The sequence below is a fragment of the Anser brachyrhynchus genome, assembly GCF_964034855.1.
Source record: "Anser brachyrhynchus genome assembly, chromosome: 8".
In the NCBI taxonomy this organism is placed as follows: domain Eukaryota; kingdom Metazoa; phylum Chordata; class Aves; order Anseriformes; family Anatidae; genus Anser; species Anser brachyrhynchus.
Window position 1 is genome coordinate 10,446,123 of NC_137702.1, and position 24,783 is coordinate 10,470,905.

Here is a 24,783-nt window from a genome sequence, read left to right on the forward strand (position 1 = left end):
ATGGGGTTTTTCTCTGAAGGGACCTTTTGGTTTTTCCCCAGGCTCCCCTCTGCATCTGTGAAGTTGGCCTTACTGAGGTTTTCATGCTTTGGCAGTGGTACTGAGTCTGCCAAATTGTAGCCCAGCTTCGCACAGAGCTGCGTGTGTGTTGGGGGGGCGGTTAAAAACCTGATTTCCCTGTATTCGGGCAACAGCTTTTCTCTCTAAACATTTCCCTTTTCAGAATAAAGCAAACCCGAGGTGCTTTCACTCAGCCGTAGGCGCTGTGCTGCGTGGAGCCGGAAAGGCGGACAAGTGCTGGCCGCGTGCTGGCTGCCGGAGCTGCGCTGCCAGCACAGGGCAGTGATAGTTGAAGGTGAACACCTGCACCGCACGATGAACTGCACAATATTGCTTTTCTTCAGAAGATCATTAGGCGGGCCGAGTCAGCAGGCTAGACAGCAGCAGAGGCTGTAGCTGGCTGGGGGCACGGCTCCACCCCACAGCTGGCGGGCCTCACACCCCTGGGGCCCTGGGGTGGCAGCCAGCACAGTAGCCAGTCCCCTTTTTGGCACTCTCCTGAGTGCTAGGTTGGACTCCTGCCTTGTTGCTGCATTCAGGGCAGATGGAAGAAGAGAGTCCTTATTCCTTTTTTTCCTTGTGAATTTCATCTGGAGCGGAGGGCAGGATCTGGGCCTGCGCTTCGAGCCCAGCACAGACATTTCTTTACTACATGCTCACAGTTTGCTTGCTAGCAATCCCTGCAAAGCTGCTAGCAGAAGAGATGTGATCAAAGGGAAATTGTATTGTTGTCTGTGTTCTGTTTTTTCCAGGTTCTTTCTAAAGCTCTAACCTCATGAAATAAGTTACCTGATTTGGGGAGGGAGGGTAAATACAAAGCAACCCCTTCTCCTGCAAAATGTTAACGTGGTAAATTCAAACTTGTTTTGAAAATTTAAATATTGAAGGTGTCTCTCTCTTGACTATATGTTGAAATGTATATATGTAATATGCATTTATAATACATGTGTACGTGAATTACATTGCACCAACAGTCAGTTGTGCAGGTACAGATGACATCTGTTAGATGTGTGAGGATTTCACCCTGCTCACAGCTGAAACCTGTAGATACGTGAACCCTGCCATTTCCACCTCTCACTGAGGAATACCAGAAAATCAGAAAGCCAGACTGATGCTGCTTAAAACAAGGAAGTATGCGGTCGTACTTAGTAAGTTACTTCCCAGAATCATTGTTATTCAATGCTAAGTTCGCAAAGTTAAGTACCCGGCAGTTAGGAAGTGCCACAGCTGAGGCTTCCTGTGCAGCTTTTTGGTTCTTTATGTGCCGCATGTTACGGTACAGTCCCCAGTTACGTGGCTCTGTTCTTTTTCTCTCTCACTATTGCTTCATTTGGCACCTGATGCTCAGTGAATGAGATGCTGTTTAAGATGGTATGTAATTTCTGTAGATCAGATGAAGGCCACCCACCTTTATTGTTGCTCACTGTTAAAACCTTGTTCTGAAGACAGCCTAAATACTTTCCTTTCAGATTCTTGATGCTCCTCACTGACACTAGAATGCTCCGCATGCATGTCATTAACTGTCTTTCAAGCACCCCTATTAGCAAAGTAGTGGTCTGTCCCCATTCTGAAAGGGGGAGGAAACTAAGGCACACAACTGTTGAAATTCGAAGCATCTTTGTCTTAGGTATGCCATTTTTCAGTCCTTAATACTATACACAGTTCTTAAAATAATGGAAGAATCCTCTCCATCGTGATAGTTGTCGCAAGTTGATGCTGATCAAATCAAAAGTACTTAATCAGTGGCAACCTGCAGAAATTAGATTTGTGTTCCGCATTCAGCAGCATCTGTAAACTCCTCTGACAGAAGGGAATTGGAAAAAAAAAAAATTGTTCTTCTGGCATCATTCATTTACCTTAAATATTAGCGGTTCTCTTCTCCTCTCGCAGCCCTCTGCCTTGTATATTTAACACACATGTTCTGACAAATGAGGCAGTCATTCTTCTGCCTCATTACACAGCCTCGATTCATCCCCAGGGTATAGTCCATCTTTACATCGGGTGAAGAAGAGATCGAGACTGGGGAGAGAGGAAAAGTAGGTGAATGTGCTTTTGAAGGATTGTGTCAAAATGTGTACGCACGAGGTGTTATTTTACTTATACAGCCTTAATTAGGTCTGGCTTTTCTTAATTTGAGTGCTCAAACTGTTACCCTGATGCTCATTTAGAATTGTGTGGATGTGTGTATGTATAAATATATATTAAATCTAAGAGTGTCATTCAAATTCAGTGAGGCTACTGTGACTCCTGCTAATGGAGTAGCTGTTATCAGCACAGATTTATCACCTGCTAGGTCAGCCAGCAGAACGAGATGTGATGCTCTGAACTTCAAAGAATATCCAGCTCAGCCTTTGTAACCTTGGCCTGGAGTGTACTCTGTTACTCCGTGGAGTAGTGCATAAGCAGCCCAATTACCTTTCAGGAAGAGAGAGAGAATGGAGCATGCCCAACGTAGGACTGAAAAAAATGTAGCTGCAAAACAGATCTTTTCCAAGCATGTGCAAACAGTGGTTTTTCAGACTTAGTTTGATGTAGTATGGGCACTTTTTATGTTTACAAATGTAACGCCCTGATGAAAAAAATGACTGTGTGCCAAATTGCAAGCATGAAAATGCAAGAGCTTTTCAGCAGAGCAGTTGAAATATTTTTAACATGGACAAAACAAAGTATTTTTCCATAATTTTGTTCTTGGAAATAGCTGAGACATTTTTTGATGAAGCTATCCAAAAAAAATCAGCTTGAGGCAAACACCTGGCATGGGTAATTTCAGCCAAAACAGTTAAACTTTGGCAAAGTTTATAAACAGATGAAAACAGAAACTTACAATAGGAAATGCTGGGCAATTTATCTATAGGCACCCTGGTTATGCTACCTCTGAAAGCTATCCATTTTTTTTGAAAAGCAAATGCCATTTTGTGTTTGCTCAGATATTATGGCATCTCCAGTTTGCACAAGGGTAGCAGCTGCATTTTCTAAACTAAGGAGATATTTGAACTTCATCTCAAAAGTCTCTCTATATTATATATATTAACAAATAGGGGATTTTAGCTCACATCTTCCTCTTATACATTAGACCGCTTCACATGCTTTTGTGGTGTCCTTTCCCTTTTTTCCTCTCACTCCATTCTAAGAGCAAGGTAAAAATTGTATGATGTAATATATTAATGTATTTTGCAAATCACCATTTTGTCCTGAATCGAGTACTTTTGAATGGCTGGGTGTAGAAAAAGCCACTGTTTCCAGCGTAGGGTCACCTGGGACTTGGGCAGCTCTGTTTTGTGGCCAGAAGGATTGATGAAGGAATGATGTGCGGTGCTGGAAAGGCAAGAATGACAAACAGCAGCCCTGCGGTCACTTTGAAAGGCCTGAGTAAGCATTTGCAGTGCCTCGTCCTGGGAATGCTGAATGCTAACACTTCACCTGCCGCCTGGGAATCCACTTTTCCCCGGGGAGCCTTCCCTGGGGGTGCAGCTGGAGGAGGCTGAGCTGGAGGTAAGGCACCAAGGCGGCTCTTCTGCAGCTCTCCCAGCGCAGAGAGCTGCCTGCCAGCGTTTGCTGGTAGAGAAACTCTTCTCTGAACTGAGCAAAGTCGCAGTAGACTTTATAGCCAAAGTCGGTATGATTTGTTTGCAAAGTTAAACACTGCTTTTTCTGAACTGGTGAAATAAATAAGAGCAAATCGTGTGAGGTCATAGAGCTCTGCCTTTCCAAGCTGCTTCAGCTGCGCTCCCAGAGCAGCTTCACTTCTCAGCTCCCCCCGACCCTGTCCAGAAAGCCTCCGCTGGGCCAGCCCGGGGAGAGGAAGGTTTGTTGCCTCTGTGCTCCGTGTTCTGAAATCGGCGGCTGGGAGGAGAGCTGCAGTGCAGCCACCCTTCTTTTCCCCGATAAATGACGGGGCAGTCTGGGGAAGGCAGAGGGTCTTTGCAAACTGGAGGTGCGAGTGACTTGTGCTGAAGCTCCTGCTTGGCCGGCTGCATGCTGTGCTGTACACAAAGGCCCCCGCAGGTTTATATTAAGGTGCTGCCCAGACTAAACCAGTGCATTTTTTTCTTCTTCCCCCTCTAAATGCCTTTTTATCATTCAGGCTGTCACCTGTGTTTCCTGGCAAAGGCTGCTGGCTGGGGGAGGTCTGGCAGAGCTGAACGCCCAGCTTGGTGGTCTTTGTGTGGCTGCCTGAAAGATGGCTTAAAACAGAACCTGCTCTGTGAATACCTGCGAGTTAACATGTGTCAGCCGTGTGGCTGGAAGGTTTCTCCTCTGCTGTAAAGAGAGATTTTATAATGAATACTTTCCTTGTGATTAAAATGGGTAGATAAACAAATAGCTCCTACAGGAAGTATACTGTGTGAAGACAGGGCAAATAGATTGTAGCTCTCCAAACAAGGAAAGGGAGAGGGGAAAAAAAGGGGGGGGGGGGGGGGGGAACCACCAAGCTCCTCCTTAGTGCATTTAATCTATTAGAATGTGAAATAGCAATTTATCTTTCCCATTTCCTTTCCTTGTCAAACATATACAGCTGTTGGAGCTTTCTCTGTTCCTTACTAGAAATGCCAGGACTTGAATTTGTTGATGCCGTCCTCCTCCGGAGTATCGCTGCTTTTATCATCTTTCTATGGTACCAGTTGTGCTCTCTCCTGAAACCTCAGGGGAAAAAACATAATGATCCAAACTAGATTTAAACAAATTATGATTCTTCTCCAAATCATTTCTGTAATAAATATAATTACTCTTCCTGTTAGTGCACTAGCAGGGAGCAGACAGATCTTTGGATGTGCTGAATTGGAGCTGATTATCTTCATGACTAACTGCAAATCTGCCTTTGAGACCACAGTATGCTGTATTGGTCATGTGCCTGAGATGCTAAAGCATACTTGGTCACAGTTTGCACAGTATTCTGTTCATGCAAGCAGCTCCTAATGCAAATTTCTGTAAAGTAAAAGTTGTTAATACCTCTAACCATGACTTGCAGAATTGGATAATGACCTTTTGGGTTTACTATGAGAAGTGAACATATAAAAGATGTGAAAAAGGCTTTTCAATTGACAATGCAAATATTATAGAAAAATTTAAGTTGGGGAGGGACCTCTTGCAGTCTCTAAACTGTCCTCCTGCTCAAAATAGAGCTAATTTATGTGTTGCTCAGGGTTTTGTTTTTTTTTTGCAGTTGTTTCAAAAATCTCAAAGGATGGAGACTGGGCCTTGTCCCAGGACTGTACCACTCACTGGAAAGTTGTTTTCTTTATGTCCCAACTGGAATTTCCCTTGTTGCAGCTTATGTCCATTGCCTCTTGCCCTTTTACTGTGTAAGTCTGAGAAAAGTCTGGCTGTCCTCTGTATCACTCTGCTTTTGGTAGTGGAAAACTGTAATCAGATCCCCCTGCAGCCTCCTCTTCTGCAGGCTGCGCAAATCCCGCTCCCCCAGCTTCTCCTCGTGCATCATGTGCTCCTGGCCCTCTTGGTGGCCTCAGCTGGGCTTGCTCTGATCTGATAATAAACATTAAAAATTAACTATTTTTTTTCCACTGTTTCATGCAGTTGCAGTTTCCTTGGGTAGCCTTCAGTCAAACTGATGTTTGTCTTCGTATGAGATGGGGATTTTGAACCAGTGGTGAATGATAATTCTTTTATCCATCTGCCTGTGCTTTTCTCTCATTTATTTTTATTTTTTTGTTAAGTCATTGCCACTTGGAAAGTATCATCCTAAGCATTCTTTCATCAGTGCAGTACTTTCTCTTCCCCACAGCGCTACTTGCGTCTTGGATAATACTTGGGGTGAAGAGATTATCTTGTCTTGCTAGACGTTTTCCTGTGAGGATGCAGTCCTTACCTGTGATGTCATGGCTTATTTCACTTGTGCTGTAAGACACGATTCGCCTATGTTTCTGTTCATGTGACCTGAATTCCTCACCAAGGTTTTGCAGCTTTAAAGAATTTTCAAGATAATGTTTTCTGTTCTTCTCTTCCCTGGTTTGTTTCTAAATCTCTTTTCTTCCATACCACCTTCTCACCTTTTACTCAGGAGCTGAATTTTTGGAAAAGAGAGTAATTGTTATATAAAATAGTAATTATTTTCCTACTCTTCTACTTCTCATTGTATTCTGGATGTTAGTTCAAAACCAAATTTCATTGCGCCTTAGCCCAGTCCAATGAAATGTGAACAGTAATAAAGATACCTATAACACTGTTGCTTACTTCATTATTGCATTGGATTGTCATGGTGGGAAACTAGCTTCCTGCATGTGGAAGGGAGAATAAGCACTAGTAGGACACGTGTGCCTGAACAGAGTAAGTCAGTGAATTACAATAAAGAGAAATAATTAAAAAAAATAAAACATTTTAAACAGCTACAGGCCCGTCTATAAGAAATGTTGAGTGCTGTTTGAGTTACCAGTTTTGTAGAAGTCATGCTCCTGAATTTAGACAAGACACGATATTTACCTAAATCAAAGATGAAATGTAGGACACAGAACTTTTTACACCAAACTTTTCCAGATGCATCACCACCCTGAAAGAACATCAAGTAAAAGTAGGCTTACAGAGAAGAGGAGATGGAATGTGTTGGCCAAAAAGCTTCATGTTGGAGTTCTTCAAGAAAGGACAGTGACAATTGACACACAGACAAAAAAACAATTTAGTCTTATCACAGGACAGGAGAACACAGGAGTTGACCTACGCAAGGGCTGGAGTAAGGACCAGTCATCAACAGTTAGGATGAGACTTAAGGTAAGAACGATTACTGGGGAGAAGGATATGGAAATGGGACTTGTCCAGGCAAAAGCAGGACTGGAAGAATTAAGCATCAGAACTTCCAGATTATCTCCCAGCCTGATGAAAAAACGGGCGTGTTCTTGAGACCAACTGGGAATGCATCCATTTGATCACAGAAAAGCAAGCGCAGTATTTGCGTGGAGTGGAGCAAAGTGATACAGAAATCTTCAGTGCCTGTAATGCAGCCTCACTGGAGCAGGGTGAAAGAACTTAGCCACGTAAAGCTGCAGATACATCAACATTTTTTGACACTTAGGTGTTTTATCTAGACAAATTCTGAAGTGCTTAAATCTATCTAAACATGTACTTACACACCTGAAGTTTACATAGTTCATTGGTTTTATGGATGCGTGTCAACCTGACAAATGCATCGCATGCGTGTTTGCTTAGGCGTTTTATGAGAATGCCTCTGTTTGATGCACTTTTCTGAAAAGGAGCCTAATTTCAAAGGCATTTAGAAAAGAGTTGGTAACTCAGACACAGATGGTTGCAAAGGCGGAGGTGGGAGAGAATGGGGGAAGATGAGTTCTGGCAAGGAAACGCATTTGGTGCAGGTGCGCTTGTTTTAGAAGAATGGGATGCTGTCTGGGAATGAATGAGATCCATTCCTCAGCAGCTCCTACGACCTGCCAAACACCCTGGGTGGCCTCCGACGGCCTCGGAGGCTTTGGTCAGGGAGAAGTTCTAAAAACGTCTAAATGTGCTGGCATTCCCAGGCAAAAGATGCATTAGTCTGGTGTCCCAGGCTATTTTGTGAGTGGGCAGAGTTAAGGTTGCTCGGATGACCTGGGCTCAGTGCGCGCACGCTTTCAAAGGCTTTGAGTGTGTAGCTAAGGAGTTTTAATTTCTGCGGTCAGTTTTTGAGAAAGCTGCCTTGTTTCCCAAAGGGTTTTTTGGCAGAAGTGGGAACAGATCCCTGCTCCTTCAAGTGCATCCAGACTCGGGAGAACTCGAGAACAGCTTTTATGTGGTTTGCAGCCCTACCATCCCTTCCATGCTTTGATCTGGATCCTCTCTGCGTTGTGGTGCCTGCGACCGTCACTTGTGTGCTGCCTCCTGCTTGCCCCCCGTCAACCAGAAAGCAGGATGCTGGTGGTGGTTCTGCAATTTTAGGAAGTCGTTCATCACCCTGAGCCTCCAAAGCAAAGCTGTGCAGGATTGCTCTGCGATGGCTTTTGAAATGCTGTTTCCAGCCATTATGAATTGGGAGAAGGTTGCTGTCAGATTTGAAGGTTTTGGTTCGAAAATAGTATGGAAAGACAAATGAAGCACAAATGCAGTCATGTGGAATTGCCTTTTAGCAGAACGTTTCTCAAAGTTTCCTTCTGTTCTCCGTAGGCTTCGAGCTCTGAAAATAATGAAAGGCATTGATAAATATGTTAATTAATATCAAACTGGGGGTGTGTGAAAAACTTACTCTTTTTGTAGTAAAAATTGTTGAGAGTAGAACGTGACAAATAGAGTGTAGCAAGAAATAACATCTGTTTGATGCCATGAGTGGTGTTGGGGATTATTGAATTAGGCACAAGTGATTGCCTGGTAGTTTATGGGCTTGCCTGGTTGCTGTAGAGTTTTCCTTTATTATAATTAGGCCTGGATACACCAAAAAAAAAATATATATATATATTGAAATTATTGAAAGATACAGGGGCAGATTAACCTTCTGCAGGGCTGTGGAACACCCTCCAAATTTATCATTTGATATTTTTTTTCCTTTTGTTCAAAGTCCTTGCCTGCTTTCTCCGCATTCTTAGCATGTCTCAGAAATTCCAGCGTTTTTAGCAGTGAATCAGTGAGAAGAAGGGGAAAAGGCCCGTAATTGCTTTTTCCATTGTGCTTGTTGAAACCGCATTGTGGGAAATGGACCCAAACACTGTCTTTTAAGTGGTGTTGAGTCTGAGGCAGGTGGTATTAACTCAGGACTGCATTAACTCTTTTCAAATCTCTTTCCTGTTTCCTTGAGGAAACATGCCTGGTGTATATATGTGGCAAGGGCTGTTTGCCTGCCTCTCGCATTGACATTTTAATTTGGTCCATGATATAAATATCATTTCCCTAATCCCCCTTGCCCTGACCCTGTTTTGTCTTTTCTTCAAAGTGAGTTGACTTTTTTTTTTTTTCTGAAGGAGGGGGGAGGAGATGGGAATGGTGGCTGGCTGCTCTAGTTTGGAGCATTAAACGCTCGGGAAAAAATCTCAGAGTAACTGTTGTTTCTTTCTTTGTATTCACATGGAAATTTTTAATCTCCATCAAAGGATCAGGAGAAAATAACGTTGAGATTCAACAAGAGAGCTCCCAGCTTACATGGAATTTTTAAATGTTATTTGGCTTTATCCTTTAAGCGATGAGAACCATGAACTATGTACCTACAGGGTTCAGAATTAACTTTTCTCTTTCTTCCAACACACCCTCTTTTTTTTTTCCTTTCTCTCTCCCCGTTTCTTACATCTTTATTGTTCTGAGTAAACATGCAACTTCTTTTGGCCAAAACTATAAGTGCCTTAGGATTTGTTTAGTTGTATTTATGTATACATTTCTAACGTTAATTATGAGCACCAGTCTGAAATACAGCCTCATGTTCTCCTTTTGATGTGATCTGAAGAATCTCTGTGCAAGGGTACAGAGCGAAGATCAGAACCCAACCCACTGTATGCTCGCAGAGTCATACAAAAGCTAACATTAGACTATTTAAAAAAAGAAAAGACAAAACTGGGTAACAAAAGGGCTAATAATCTGCTTGCTTTAGGAGTCACAGACTCTATCTGTGCCTGTAGAAATAGCTGCTTGCGCTAATAATGATAGCAAGTGAGACCCCCTGTAACCAGTCCAGGGAGGGTAATAGCAGATTTCACAGGTGGGTGCTGACAGCAATGGTACATTTCACGCTTCATCACAGATTAATAAAAAAGGAAGGATATTAAAATGCTAATACTCATTAATACTGTTTTATGGTGTTTAACATTAAACATGGAAAATGAAAATGAATGACAGCTGGTAAATGGAACTGACAGTCGTGTTCAGGCTTGTACAAAATAGCTGCAGGAAAGAAAAGCTGGGGATGCTCCCATCCTGCAGTGGGTCTTGCCAAACAGCACCTCCTAGTACCCAGACGTTTGCAAGATGACTTAAAGTTAGACTTAAGTAGTCTGTTCTGTAGCTGTAAAGTACTCGATGAGATTTTTTCTTTACCGGCATTGGTCAGAACCGTTATTCTCTGTGTTGTCTGAAAGAGAGCCTCCGGTAATACGTACATCTAAGGAGCAGAAATCACAATCCATTGAAAGATTGTGAAATATGTTTGTTTTTAAGTTTAGCTGATCATCTTTGTCTTTGGTTGGTTGATTGGTTGTTTTTTCCCAAACTCGTCCTGCATTTCAGTTGGTTCCATTGTTCTTCATTTCTCTCAAAAGTTTCAATACGGCTGTCTTCATCCCAGAGACAGCTGTATTTGAGCTGGCGCTCTGTGATCCAAAATGTAATATAATAATAGAGATACAGACTTCAAACATCCGAAGAGACTTGCCTCTGCAATATCACAGACTGTTCTAACTTCTGCTTAGCTATGTTTAAATACGAAATTTAAAGATGCAGGATATTTTCACCTAGTGTTCTTAATGAGTTAAAATTTTGACTTCCACCCAAACCTTAACTCTGCCCGTTCTGTCATACAGAAAATGCCAGGAATACTGGGAAGACAGCACGGTGCGCAGGGACCAGGGATAAAGGGACTCTAAAAGCATAGTACTTCTTTCTCCCATGGTGATAGTACTCAGTAAAGTTAGAGTTGTTTGGCCAAGTATCCATTCTTATATCTTAATATTTTAGGTTTTAAATAAATTTATTCTTGAATATCCTAGATTTATAATCCCTAAATCTGAGAAGAACTACCAGGTCAGTGCAGGATAGCTGACTGTAAATGAGTGATGTGTACTCTGAGCTAACATTAAGTATACGACTTTTCCCAGGAATTCCTTTGCTGTTGTGTTGTTGTTTTTTTTTTTTTTAATCTCGTCTTGAATTTCCAGCTGTTTCTTGCACATACACCATGAATTTCAGCTGTCCTGTTGTCTTCATTTCCCCTGTGTATGCACTGTCTCTTGATGCACTTGCTGATTTCCGCTTCTGTTGTGACCTGCTACTTGAACAGAGGATTCCATCCTGGATATATTTATTCCTTTTATATGCTTGAAATGTTATCAGAATCGATCCATTCCAGAACCGCTGCCATCTCCTGTTTTTCTCAAGAGACTGAAGCCACATCAGGTGCTTCAGGGCACCCCTTCCTTTACAAGAAGCGGTTTATTGGCACTGTCAATCTTGGTTTAATTGAAAACCTGCTACTTGGCAGTTTAATTGAAAATCTGCTACTTTCTGCTGAGGTGAAAACAGACAGATATCACTTCAAAAATAAAATTTTAGGGAATGAAAAACCACGAAAAAGGCTTGTCACTTTGGCTGGAACTTATGAAAGCATGTTTATTTTGGCAACTGGTTCTCAAAAGCAGGTTCATTTTTATCGTCTCTACCGTCTGGATTAGCCTGTGAGGTGTCAGACCATGGCTACTCAAATTTGGCTTATTATTGGGTTTTTGCCAAAATTTTCTATGCCTTTCCCTCCTTCTACCTACCCCTCCACTTTCTTTCTGCTGGATATAGTAGATTTTTCTTTATGTTGATCTCAGTGGGTGTTTCATTCTTACTTCTTGGTGCTGGAGAAAATAACATGCTTAGAAACCAGGGTGATGCCAAGTTTTACAACGTGAAGAGAATAAAAAAATGCTTTCTTTAAAATAAGCATCTTACACTTTCTAATTCTTAATATACACACGTGTAGTTCAGAATTTTATTATAAGAATTTTTATCACACTGGACCAGAAACCTCTTTTTTCCTGAACCTGTGTTACAGGCCAGTTGGTACTTCCAAACTCTTGATAATTGATTTTTTTTTCTTTCAGCGAAGGTTCTTCACTCCTATCCCTCCTTTGATTTGAATTCCTTTTCTAGTCCCAGCCAGATGTTTGCTTTCCCCAGTTGTTGACAGTCGGATAATATTCTCACGCTATCACTTCGTATATCCACGCTTGCAAAATCTGTCACAAAAAAGTTCGCAAATTTTTGTCACTGTGAGCCTTGCTGCAAATGTTTTAATTCTTTCCAAAGGAAAATTCCTTTAATGTTACAAATAAATTCTGCTTAAACAGCAAGCAAAGGCAAACTTTCCCCTTTTCCAGTAAGAAGGGTGTGTTCCTGGGCCACATCTTATAGATGACCCAGAGACTTTCTCCACCTCTGCTGAAGGAATGTGGCTAACACTTCAGAGAATTGCAGGAAAACTTCAGGAACTTTGCCAAGAAAGAGTAAAACATCGAAAACCAGGCAAAACTTTGTCTTTCCACCTTTCCACTGCTTTCATTTCCTACCATGTTGTGTTGTCCTCTGCATCAGACTATTTAAGACTGCCAAATACTTGGCTATTTTATAGGTAATATATCTTATAAATGCCATGGCCAGCCTCTGAGGGAAACGCAGGATTGTCGGTTTTGGATGGAGTATAAAACCCGAGCAGGAAATCATTGCTGAATGGCACAGCTGCAGGCAAACATTTTAGGCTAGTAAAGTGCCCATCTGCACAGCCACACGTGGGGCAGCAGTGGCAGAGTGTGCCTGCAAACGGTTAGCACGGAGAGGGTTTGAGATCAACGGATGAAGTGGTTTGCTTCGTTAGTTCCTGAAATACAGCTATCTGAAGGTGATTATAATATTATTTTAAAGAATGGAGACTGTAGACCAGAGCTTTCCGTTTTCCTTAAAGAAGAAAAAAAGCAGAATTTCAGATGTGGGATGGGTGAGATGACCCCACTGCCAGATGGAGGATGTGGCACGACCTACAGTGAAGGACTGAAGGAAAAGCTTGTCGAGGAAAAGGAAAACACCGTGTTTCTTCTTAGGGCTGCCCTGCTGATCACATCTGAATCTTCCTGTCAAGCTTAGAGATAGGAAAGATTGTTCAGGCCTTTAGTTCTGTCTGTGGTGTTCACCTGAACAGGGACCTGCAAGGGTTGTGACTTGTGTTGCATAAAGCGTGAGCTGTTTAAGATCCCACTTAGCTAGAGGGTTTGCCAACTTAAAATTGCTTTCAGGAAACCCATTCTAGCACTTTCTTCTTTTAATTTAACCTATTATTTGTTCCTAGCCATGCTACTTTCCATTCTGAATAACTCCTCTTTTTTTGCAAGTTATCATTTGATGAGTTCATTTAGTCAAGCTCTCTGTGTTTAGTTTTCCCAGTCCTTCCTCTGAAGTTTAGCACTTCCTGTTACACGTGCCAACTTTGAGTTTATTTTCCGCATGATTTTCCCAAGCACTACTTTCAATAATCCACAATTCAGTAACTAAATGCAGATTGTTAAAATAATGACACAACAACAATAAAGCTCTTTTAAGACTGCAGCTCATGCACTGCAACTGTAACAATGATTCATTTGTTGGTGTTTTTTTTCCAAATACTTTATTGAAAAATGGAATTAGCTTCTAGTAGTTAAAATTAAATTACAGGGGTTATAATCTCGTTGTACAGTAGACTTTCTACGCTGATATTTGTCTATTGGGAAGGTTTCTTCTTGATTCATTGTAATGTATTAATCAATGCAAGAGGGGAGATAATCTAGCGATCCTGGTCATTGTTTAAGGCATTGGTGGCTTAGGTTCAAGTCTGTGCTTTATCAGAAACCTCTCACAATTGCCTGACTCCTGCAGTTGAGGTGTCAAAATTAATATAGTAATAATTGAAATCTGTACACAGGGAAAATGCTGAAGTCTTTGGAAGCTTTTCTATTGAATTTGATGTATTTTGGACTGGTGTGCCTAAAGAACATGAAACTCTTGGGACCTAAACTTGTTGATTTCTGTTGGTTAAAGGACTGAGACTTTAAAGTGCTCTTGATGGTTCATGTGTGCAGAAGGACATCATTAATGTCTATATTAGAAATATCTTCATTTAAGAATCAGATATTTCAGATATCCTTGAGCATTTCCATACTTTTGTCATAAAGGGAAGGAACTTCTTTGGGGTTTCCCCTATGGACACTTTATTCTCTCTCTTCCTGTAAACAGATGCCATTTTTAAGCCATGTAAAATGGATTTCAGTTGTTGCCATTGTGGTGTTGGCACTGTTCTGCATTCCATCTGCACACAACCATGAATTGCAGGGTGATGCCTTATTAAATTATAGGCATTTCTATTACGATATAGGGGAATTTGGTTCTGAAGATGAAGCTTTTTCCTTGTTTTGAACCTTCCTTTATAAATTAATGTATTAAGAAAGCACACGGCTACTGAACATTGCCTTAGTGCCACATGTCTTGGACTGTCTGGCATTTGGATTTGTCCTCATGAAAAACTGCATAATGCTAATGTTATGCAAAGAAAATGAAGGTACGTGAATTTTAAAGTTCACGGACTTCATATGTGCATCTCCTTCCCCAGGTCAATCACATCTCTCCGGAGTGAACTGATTCCACATCTGGTTAGGAAACAGTTCTCTTCTCCTACATCATTGCAGAAGGGACTCAACAACAAAGAAGAGGACCAAAAGAAAAAAGAACAAGCATCCCTAGGTCAGTATGACTATCAAAAATTCAGTGAAGGTTTTAAATCCCATATACTATAGCTGAAGTATTGGAAAGAGTACAGAATTAGCCTGAAAAACTAGTTTTGCTTTTTGTTGTTGTTGTTTGTTTTCTCTCTTTTACTTTTTGATAACAAAGATTCTAGTAAATTTTGAAGAGCATTGTGCGTTTTACAAATACAAATACAAAATACTCATTTATTTTGGTGTAAATCAAGAACAAATCAACTAGGTGCTCTATTTTTTTTCCCAGAATCCAGTATAGATAAATGCACCTTTTGAAAATGTAATTTTAGCAGGAAGTTCCATTGTGTAGGGCAACAGACAAAGCCTTAACCACCCTGCACTGGGAACTGGACAGGATCTCAGATGTTGGAATTTATTTTTAGCGTTTTCACAGTCTCCTTGTCTGACCTTGGGCAAAACATTGCATTTGTCCTGATCCCTTGATTCCCACCTGCAGAATAAAAATAAGCACTTACTCACTAGATGTGATAAAATCTGTTAATGATTGCTGAGTATCTAGCCATTCAGATGATGTGGGGCAAAGATTTCCCTTCACCAACAGTATTTTAATAGTACTCCTCTTCAGAAAGCATTTCATTAAATCCTGTCTAACTTCATGCATGTGTGTGTTCTCCAGACATTTATAGTTTCATAAAGGAAGATAATAGCTTGCTGAAACCTGCTCCAGATAACTCTTGTTGGAATGATCATAGAGGAGATATGAATGAAACGCTCCACGAAGGAAAAGTACGCTGCTACGTCCATATAATGAAAGAGGGACTGTGCTTCCGAGTGAATACTCTGGGGTTGTATATTGAAGCTAACCGACAGGTGAGAAAAATGAAGAACGGGCATGTGGGAATACAGCAGTTTATGGGGCATTTTGGTCTCCAGGAGTGTCTCCCTGTGATACAGCTGAGCAGCGTGTGGGAATTGAACCAGTGCCACCTTATCTACCCACATCACCCTCCTGGTTGCTGGATAGGGACGTGAGACAAGGAAACGGTTCTGTCACTAATTTCCTCCATAGCTTTGATTTAGCCAAGAAAACCCCCACCCCAGATACCCTTCTGGGTTTTGTGGGTGACAAGACCTGCAGCCAGGGAGTCAAGAAGTGTGGAAAATTAGGCTGGAAGTAGCTTCAATAGATCATCCCGTCAGCGTCCTCCATGTCCTAAAGTCAAGATCAGTTCTGACTGGACTCTTAGCAAATGTTTATCTAAGTGATAATGGCAAAGATTATTAATGTTTTGCAGGACGTCTTAAAACTACCCATACATTCAGAACGCCTAATACTTTCCATTATGAAAGAATTATTTTTTGAACAGGTTTCAGTACATTGGCAGTCCAGGTAAATACAGAGGTGATGTGTTGATCTGTTGCAGCTTTCATTTATTTCAACACTACTAAGAATTCATAAAATAAAAGGTCGTAGGGGAGGATTATAAAAATCCTAGCTAATGAGATGATGATTAAAAGCTTTTACTCCTAACATGAATTATTTTTTTAACTACACTGGCTGATGCAACTTACAAGTTCTCACTTTACTCTCCAAGTGATGAACTTAATGCTGGGAGGGTGGACAATTTCCTCTAGTTTTGCAAGATTGTAAGGGAGTGCAATAGGGTAAGACTCAGGGTTTCTGGAAGCGGGGCTGGGAGAGCAGTGTATTGCATTGGGAGTCCTGGAAGTGGTCATTTCCTTGCCTTTGCTCTCAGACTGAGTTGATTTCTTTTTACTAAAATTAATGAATGAATTTATGCAAATTAGAATTGCAGCATGGCAGAGTGATTTCACACACTGGAGCTTTTTCTCTTTGGTGCCTGTAGAGGAGCACAGAAATAAAGTTGTTGTACAGTTAGGGATGTGAGGAAGTGAGGAGGGAGGCAGACTGCTGTCAGAAAGGGAAAAATTTCCCCAGGAACATCAGGAACAAGTGTGCCCAAAGGGTTAAGGGAGAATACCGCTTGCTAGGGGAAGTGTGCGTGTACATTTGGCAGCAGCCACTTCAGTAAAAAGTTATTGAGTTGAGCCAGTCAGACTCCATGTGGGTTTTGGTGGTGCTTGTTTTTTTTTTTTTTTTTTTTTAACCTAAATATTCTACATTTTGGTCAGTTCAGGAAATGTGTTTGCTCCTGGGTGGTACATAGAATTAGTGTTTTGAAATCACACTGGGGCCTTCAACGTCAGAGAGGATTTTCTTTGAATTTTTAACTTTTCCAGAATGGTAAAATTTCCAAGGAAACTATGTGGAGGTAAAGCATAAAACGGAGCTTAATGATGGGTTGTGAGAAAGGAGTTACTCGGTGCCACTCTATTTTGTTTCTCTTGTTAATCCTGGTAAAAGATACACACACAGTTTTACGTCCTTTTTTTTTCTTTTTGTTGTTTTGTTGGTCTCTCATGAAGACTTTTGGTTTCTTGTTTGCTCTTGGTCTTCACAGACCAGATTCTGATTCCAGGCAAAGCCTGCACCTATAATTTTGCTGTCCTAGAGGACAGACTTGCAGAGCAGTAGCAGTCCAGTCCAGTAGCCGTGGGAAGGAATGGCATCCTAACCCATTGCCCTTCTGGTGAGGAAACACTTTACTCACATCATTTCACTTCCAGCTGGGTTTCTGGATGCCTGCAGCCTGTGTGTGGGCAGGTGGGTTCAGGAGGGAGTTATCTTCAATAGCAGGAAATAGTTTCTTTGTAAGATGAATTAAATCCAAACACATCTTAAACCTTCCCTTGACCCAGGCACTCCCTCTGACTCCTGCCCCCTATCTAACCTTCCTTTTCAGAGTAAAATGCTTGAGCTGGTAGCTTTCTTGGGTCACCCCTCAGGCTGCACTACCACCGACTGATTCTAATAAGGGTTTTGCTCTGGCCGGTAAAATCCTTTATTTATTTTATCACACCACCTTTCTACTGAGGAGGGCAAGAGCCTTTCCTTGTTTCTTTCCCTTCCCACAGAGCAACACTGGACAGTAGGAATCCTTCCAGCCTCCGCTGTAGGTAATGCCTTGGTGTGTCTCGGGGCTATCTGGTGTGGCTGCCCTGCTGTGTGGCAGGTGAGGACAATGTCCCTTCACCAAGCCTGTGTGTAATCCAGCTGGGTTGGCCTAGCATGTGGTGTTTTGGTAAGCTGGTGGTTTTCTGTAATGCCTGCATCTTGGACTGAAGGATCTAACCTACCTTGTTGCTTTTTTGAAAATACAAGTCTAGTAGGAAGACATCTCCAAGAAGTGAAGAGTTACAGGTATAGAAATGTCTACTGGGGACAGCAGGCAACCTGAAGATGTAGCTCAGAGATGTGAGCTCATCTGAGCTCATCTTATTCATCTGAATGAAGTATCAACTGTGAAAATTCTTATCATATGAAAAACAGCACTATTTGCCCATCCTTGCACGCTGGAAGGGAAACGGGCTGGTCATATTATGAATATCTGAACAATTTCCTGCAAGTATCATCTCATTTGAGATCTTGAGATATTTTTTTCTGATCTGATCCCAACTCCTTCAGATCTGTAGGATCTGCTTCTTGAGGTTCACTCCCTAGCTATCAGCTCTTATTATCCCAGCTTTCCAAGGAAGCCATTTTACAGTATCGTACTGGATGGCAGCTCCTTCCTAACAAGTGTGGAAATTGCTGCCGACTCTCAGCCAAATTTAACAGCAAGAGAGATCTCGAAGATACAGCTTTCCTAAGAGTTTTGTCGAAATAGATGCCTAGGTAGGGAAGAGAGACTTAACGAGTGGCCTTCTCCTCTGCCTTGGGGCAATCCCAGTTACACCGTCACCGTGCTGACACAAGCTGCCCTCCCCGATGGGCAGTCAGCGCATGCATCCTGCTGGCCAAGCAGCACGAGCAGAGCTCCACACAGCCACAGCACGCCCTGCCTCTCACTCAGGCACGTGATCTGCCTTGGCACAGACCTCTGTGCACTCACACATCGGTTTGCCACCTTCTGTACCTTCTGTGTTTCCTTGCCTGCCACCTCTGTCACACCAAGGTGCATCAGACGTTGCCTCACCGCTGCAAGCGGCTCTGTGCAGCACCGTGTCTGCAAGACTCCTGCCTCGCCTGAGATCCTCATCCCTGCTGTCATCGCCTCTCCTGTGGTGTGTGACCTTGGCCCCAGCCTGACGCCAGGAGAAGCGGAGTGCCTCAGGCTGCTCTTTCACCTAGAAAAGGGGGGAATGGTAGCGTGATATCCCATCCTCCTACTGCACTGGCTCCCCTTTCTTTTTGGGAGCCAGCTCAGAATTGCTCTCGATGGATTTGTTCTTGGCTACCTAATGGACCGTGTCTCTCTCTATTACCGTTGCTACTTTGTCTGCTTATCAAACACCTGTCTTCTCTCTGTCAAGAGCCTTTTCTTCTGCAGCTTTCTGCCATCTGGAATAGCTACTTGATCAACTGTAGTTTCTTTCTTCTTACACATCTGAAATACTTTTTTTTTTTTTTTTGCCTGCATCTCAGCATGCTACCTTATTGAGCAGGATAAACATAGTCATCTTTTATGCCAGTTTGTTTTATCTTTGATACTACTTGCTTCTCTCCGTGGCATTACTGAATGATAAAACCATTTTGAATTACATTTAAAATGGCAGATGATGGACAAACCTTTACAGTAGTATATAGGATGCCACTGTGTCCTGCTGGAACCTGCAGCCTGCTTGCTGCTGGTGATCCACTGCTTGTTGCTGGTGGGAAGCTGAGTTTAAAGGGAGACGTGCAGTACATTGCAGTGGAAGCATACCTGCCTCCTTTACAAAATGGGAAGACAATAAACCACACATATCCAGTTGCAGATTTAAAATTCAGGAACCTACGTTTTCCTGTAAGTTAATAAGTTTATGATATAAGTGCAATGGAAACCAAAGCCATCTTTGAGCTGTTCATGTACCATACAGATACAGCCTTGTCGTGTTAACTTGCGGTGCTGGTTTCTTCATCCAGGTTCCCAAACTATTGCTTAATCTGGGTCTGGAAGAGCCACTGGTTCACGGGTCTGCACAGATCACTGACAGAGGCATGGTAAGTGTTCCCTTTGTCCATCTCTGCTCTTTCAATACAGTCTGCATGCCCTTCGCTTCAAGAACTGCTTCCTAAAATTCAGTCCCACTGTTGGATGTGAAGCTGAGTTCTGAAGTACAGAACTGCAATGTGAGTGGTACAGCCCAGTGTCTGCTTGTAGGCTCTCTCTTGAGTTCCTGCCTTTCAGTTTCTGTCTTTGAACATGTTTGGTAAATTTTAATTTAATGTGGTAAATTTTTAAATGGAATTTTACTGAGCTAATAAAGCTTGGGAAGACCATCCATCTGTCTGCCTATGGGACAGGCCCCAGATTTTTAGGTCTTTCCTCTGCCAAGGATCCCTGAGGGTCGAGCAGTGTGCGCTCTGTGGATGAGTGCTTGAGACATGCTGTTTGGAACACATGTTTGGAGAACACAGATCGGAGAGCTCCAGGTGCTTTTGCCAGTTTCCATTCTTTTCCTCCCTAGGTTGGATCAGACAGCATCATTGGGTCGTCTACGCAAGTGGGGGAGAAGACATCCATTAAACACTCCATCATTGGCAGCATGTGTACCATAAAGGACAAAGTTAAGATAACGAACTGCATCATCATGAATTCTGTTACAATCGAGGAAGGGTATGTTACCTCTTTGTATTTCAGTCCCCTAAATTTTCTGTTCACTTTTCAAGATAGATTCTGAGTCTGTAATTTTTGTCCTGTAAGTAACAGTTGATCACAGGAGAGATGTTTCTAAGGCACAAGTCAGAAATGCCTCTGTAAACAGGCTAAAAATGCAGAAGTGAAATGATTTAATGAGTCCTGCAGTCTTGAAACATAGTTTGCTCTTTTTAGAGGAGATCATACCATGTTCAGAATGTGGAATTAAGTTAAGAGGATGTATGACTCTGTATAGATTTGTGTGCCATCTTTCCAAGCTTTATTTTAGTAGCTGGGTCTATGAGTATACCTAGAATATTTGGGTCAGGAGATATATTTTAAAGTGGTACGCTTACCAACTGGAAATGATGTTATCACCTTAGAATATTACAACTTTCCCTGTCATTTTCTTTGATCCTTTTTTTGTCATCTTGCAAGCTTTAGTTTACTGCTGCGTATGCTGAGTAATAGAATAAATGAATAAATTTTTCAAAGAGAAAATCTGCCAGCCAGTAGAGGTTTCCTATGCACTAAAGACACTAGCTAAATAGGTAGCCTTCAGCTTTTCATTTCTAAATGTGGGAAAAGTGGCATATATGTAATTGTTGATGTCTGCATGCCCCCATCTTTCCATACAAGCTGGCTTCCTGTGGATGTCAGCAGAAAGGAAACTGCTGATTGAGTCTGTGCAGGCCTGTATAAATTCCCTCCTCCTTCATGGCTTGAGGTTTGCTTAGGGCCTCAGGAAAAAGGCCAAACTCTTAAAAAACACCAAGTTGGCTCTGGAACCTGCATATCTGAAAAACAAAAAACCCAAAGGATGTGGGGTCTATGGAGGATACTACTGTTACATAACTAAATTACAGGTAAGTATGGTACCTTACTGCCAAGTGTTTGTCTTTAATAGAAATCCACAGTAATTTCAAGCACATCATAAATCAGAATTCCTTTGAGTATAGAAAATAGCTGGTTTCCAGTGCAATTGCAAATGGATCCAGTATGGCTGTATCACAAGTGCTGCTGTCATAAGAAGTACCAGAACCTCTCTCGTTTGATCATGGGACCCTCTGTCATTTTGATTAATGAATTGATGCCACAGTCATAATAGTATGGTTCTGCATATGAGGTGAGCAGCTCTACCACAGAGGCAGCTGAGCGTATAAATAGTGGTATTTTTATGAAGAGTCCCAAATTAGCTTGTGTTTGTCTTCACTGTTATGTAGTAATACTGTTTTCTAAATCCTAAATCAAGCTCAAGAGTCATTATCATAAGCATTCAACAAAATTCCACAGGCATTATAAATATGATAAGATATTAAAGCTAATTTTTTGGATAATATTTAGTGAATTTCTGGAAAACAATTTATTCCCTGGTCACTCTCAGTGAAAACAATGTCACCACCAATGAAAGAAAAATCTTGCAGTCCCTGGAGTTTTCCCCCTGAGTAGCTCCACTGATGCACTGGAATCAAATTTGTAATCATTCATCTCCAGCAAGAAATAAGATCGTAGACTGTGGAGCTTCATTTAAAAGCATATTGTAATTCATATTGCATAGATCTACACAGGTACAGCACTGATAAAGTATTTTTTATTGCATCATTGTAATCCTTAAGATTAGAGAGGGATGAAGTCATGCATACACAGATGGTGAGATACAGAAATATCCTAGCTGCTAAGTTGTGTTGAAAGAGGTCTTGCTTGTAACTTAGTGAAAACAGTTTCTGTGTATTTTGACCTTTTTTCATGTATTTGATTAAATCTGATGGATTTTTGTTAAAATGTTAATGATTCCTGAACATGTTGATGGACCCATTTGCAACAGTTGGATAAATTATATGTGGTTTTGCTTTAAACTGCCCACAGTGGACAGCTTTGCTTTACAAACATCTCTTCTCCCAAGCATTTCTAAGTAGCTCGGTCCTTACCTAATCACCAACTAAGAAAACGTCTTCCACTTTAGTTGGAAAGTCAGGATACGTTGGCTGATATGAATCAAAATGAGCAAATGAGCTCATAAAGTGCCTTAGCAGATCTAATTTTTTTTTTTTGCATAGCAAATGTTCTGATGTAAGTCAGCTTTAACACTATCTAATGCATTGCATATTAGAAACTTCTGGAATTGCGCTGAGAAGTGGATAAAACTGTATCATCTAATGAATATATGTTCTAATGCTGACATGAGCAGCTCCAGCAAACTAATGAACTACTGTGTTGTGCCCTAGTCACACGTGAGCGATAACTGAAGGCCAGTCCCAGTTCTGTTCATCGCAGTAATACCAACTTGAAGCAGCAGGCTGAGAAGACTGCCGTAGGGCACATATTATGGAAAAGACAAAGCTGTTTAGATAACCCAGAGAAGAAAGAAAGATCAGGTAAATAATTTGTGAAAGTCAGGAGTCTGGGAACAACAAAGTGCAGAAATTGCTCAGCATTCCGTTCTGAGTTCATTTATCGAGAGCTGTCATTATTCATGACGCTGCCTTGATAATTTTTTTACCACTTACATCACCTCGAGCTTCTCTGGGTTGAATCTCACCCGTCTTTGTTTTTTGCCCCATCTTAGCTGGAAAAGTGCTCAGCAGCTTTGCTTAATGGTGTCGGAATGCTCACAAAGGAATATGTGATGATGTTTTTGTCTCATGATGGTTCTCTGTAATGTTGTGAATCGAGGTTGCTGTTGGACATGCCATAGTTTCTGGAGCTTTGGGACCCACAAATTATATCTCCAAACCAGAAAGACTTGCTACATTTGATACCAGCTTCTGAAATGGACAAATAGATTCTTTCTGGGCAGATGGGAATACCACAAGAGGTTTAGTACAACTAGGTTCTTATTGTTAGGCTGTGGTTGGCTTATTACTGTAGAAACAGAGGTTATGACCTAGATGATGCCCTTTGAAACAGTTCCTTCAAAACTGAATGGATCAAGAAACTTGATTTCACCATTGCGTACTGTTTGCAAGTTACGATCCTTTCTCCAGTGATGGCTGATATGTCTGATATTCTGCAGGAGCAGTAGCAGGGGTTTGGGTTTTCCCAGCCCTGGTGTGTAGGTCTTCTGTTAAGCTATGTATGTCTCCTGTGAAGTGATTTGAGTAGATATGAATCCCCCCTTAGAAGAGATTACAGGGGATTAAAGAAGTTAGCAACACAGGCAAAATAATTGCTAGTCCTTTCTTAATGTGTTTCCCGCTGTGAGCTAATTCTTCCATCAATGAGACAATAAAATAGCGAAGATTACATACGTGCTGAATGATGGCCATCCTTGACCAAGCTGGGAGGGACGTAATTTATACAACAGCGCAAGTGCTGAGAGATGCTGACTGCCCAGGTGACAGGCTGCAGCGGGGAAAGGCTTCTTGTTTCCCTCTGCACGGCTCCCCAGAGCTTGGTGACAAATGGCTGCACTGAGTTACGTGGCTGGAGAAAACTTACTCATCGAGCTGAAATTATAGGGCACGCAAAAACTCCGTGCGTCTGAATGCTCCCGCGGTAGCTGTGCACGTCCTCAGTCTGGGTTGTATTTGGGGCTGAGCCTTTTGTTCGTTCTGTGGGTTAGGTGTGGTGCCGTGCAGCAGGGCCCCTCCATCCCCAGGTCTTTGATGTAGGGGTGCTCTCCTTACAGCCCGCTCGCCTCCCGAGGAGCACGCTGGAACACTGGCAGCCTGGGGCAAAGGAGGTGACACCGAGCACCGCGACGTGTGAAAAGTGCAGGGGGGTGGTGTGAATATTTGATGTTGGGGAAAGTTAGACAAGTCTCAGTGGGAAATGGGGTAAACCTTTGGGAGCTCTGGTATCTCAGCAAAAGGATAGGCTGGATAAAAAATGTGCATGGAGGACTCAAGTACCCACATTTGTGGAGGAAGGACTGACACCAATTAACGTTACATTGGCTGAAACTAGCATCTAACTTGTTCAGTCACACGAAGACAGTAAGTTATGGGTTGGATTGCGTTCATCACGCTCTGGCTACTCGTGTTGAAGTGGGTGGCGCAGACACTGTAACGTTACTCGGTGAGTGGACTGGAGCGAGACCACGTGCGACTAGTTAAACGCTGCTCGCGTTTACCACATGTCTCCAATTTATTGCTACTTTTCTTTGAGAAAATGTACAAAGGAAGAAAACAACAAGCAAGCTGAGCTGGATTGACTACTAACTGCAGATTGATTGTGAAGTTTATTGGTTGTTTCCTCAATAGTGCCAAATCAGCACCTGATGTAGAAGCAGTGAGCGGTTTGAAGAAAGTTGTAATTAAAACCAGGATGGAATCGAGCATTTATAGGGGTTCAGCACGTAAGTGGTCTTTTTCCCGTTGGATAATAGCAGTACAAAGGAATGATCCTATTGCCAAAGCAACATTTTGTTGAAATTGTAAAATGTATTTTACAGCTCATTCCCTCATGAGAAAGAATTGAGGAGATGAAGTCGTTTCCAGCATCATAGCTTGCAAAGCTGGGAATAAAGTTGTGCTTATGCAGGGATTCCCAAACTTGTTGCATCCTGAGCTGTTGTCTTCTGGACGCTCGGTCTCCCAATACCAGTTGCACCCCTGCCCTATGCTAACCTTGGAAAGAACCAGTGTAGAATAGGTTTTGCAGAAGGCACATGAGAAGTGAGTACTTAATTCAGAAAAAGCATATGCTCAGCTTAAATA

At 42.0% G+C, this 24,783-nt stretch overlaps 1 protein-coding gene across 2 annotated transcripts in view; it reads left to right on the forward strand.

Moving 5' to 3' along the window:
* The window catches only part of EIF2B3 (eukaryotic translation initiation factor 2B subunit gamma), a 96,539-nt gene that overhangs the window by 53,043 nt on the left and 18,713 nt on the right, over positions 1 to 24,783 (forward strand). For both annotated transcript variants that reach the window (XM_080601393.1, XM_080601394.1), the window contains exons 7-10: positions 14,315 to 14,445; positions 15,100 to 15,293; positions 19,411 to 19,488; positions 19,956 to 20,104. In XM_080601393.1, coding sequence (XP_080457519.1) covers positions 14,315 to 14,445; positions 15,100 to 15,293; positions 19,411 to 19,488; positions 19,956 to 20,104 — 552 coding nt within the window. The remainder of the gene's footprint in view (positions 1 to 14,314; positions 14,446 to 15,099; positions 15,294 to 19,410; positions 19,489 to 19,955; positions 20,105 to 24,783) is intronic.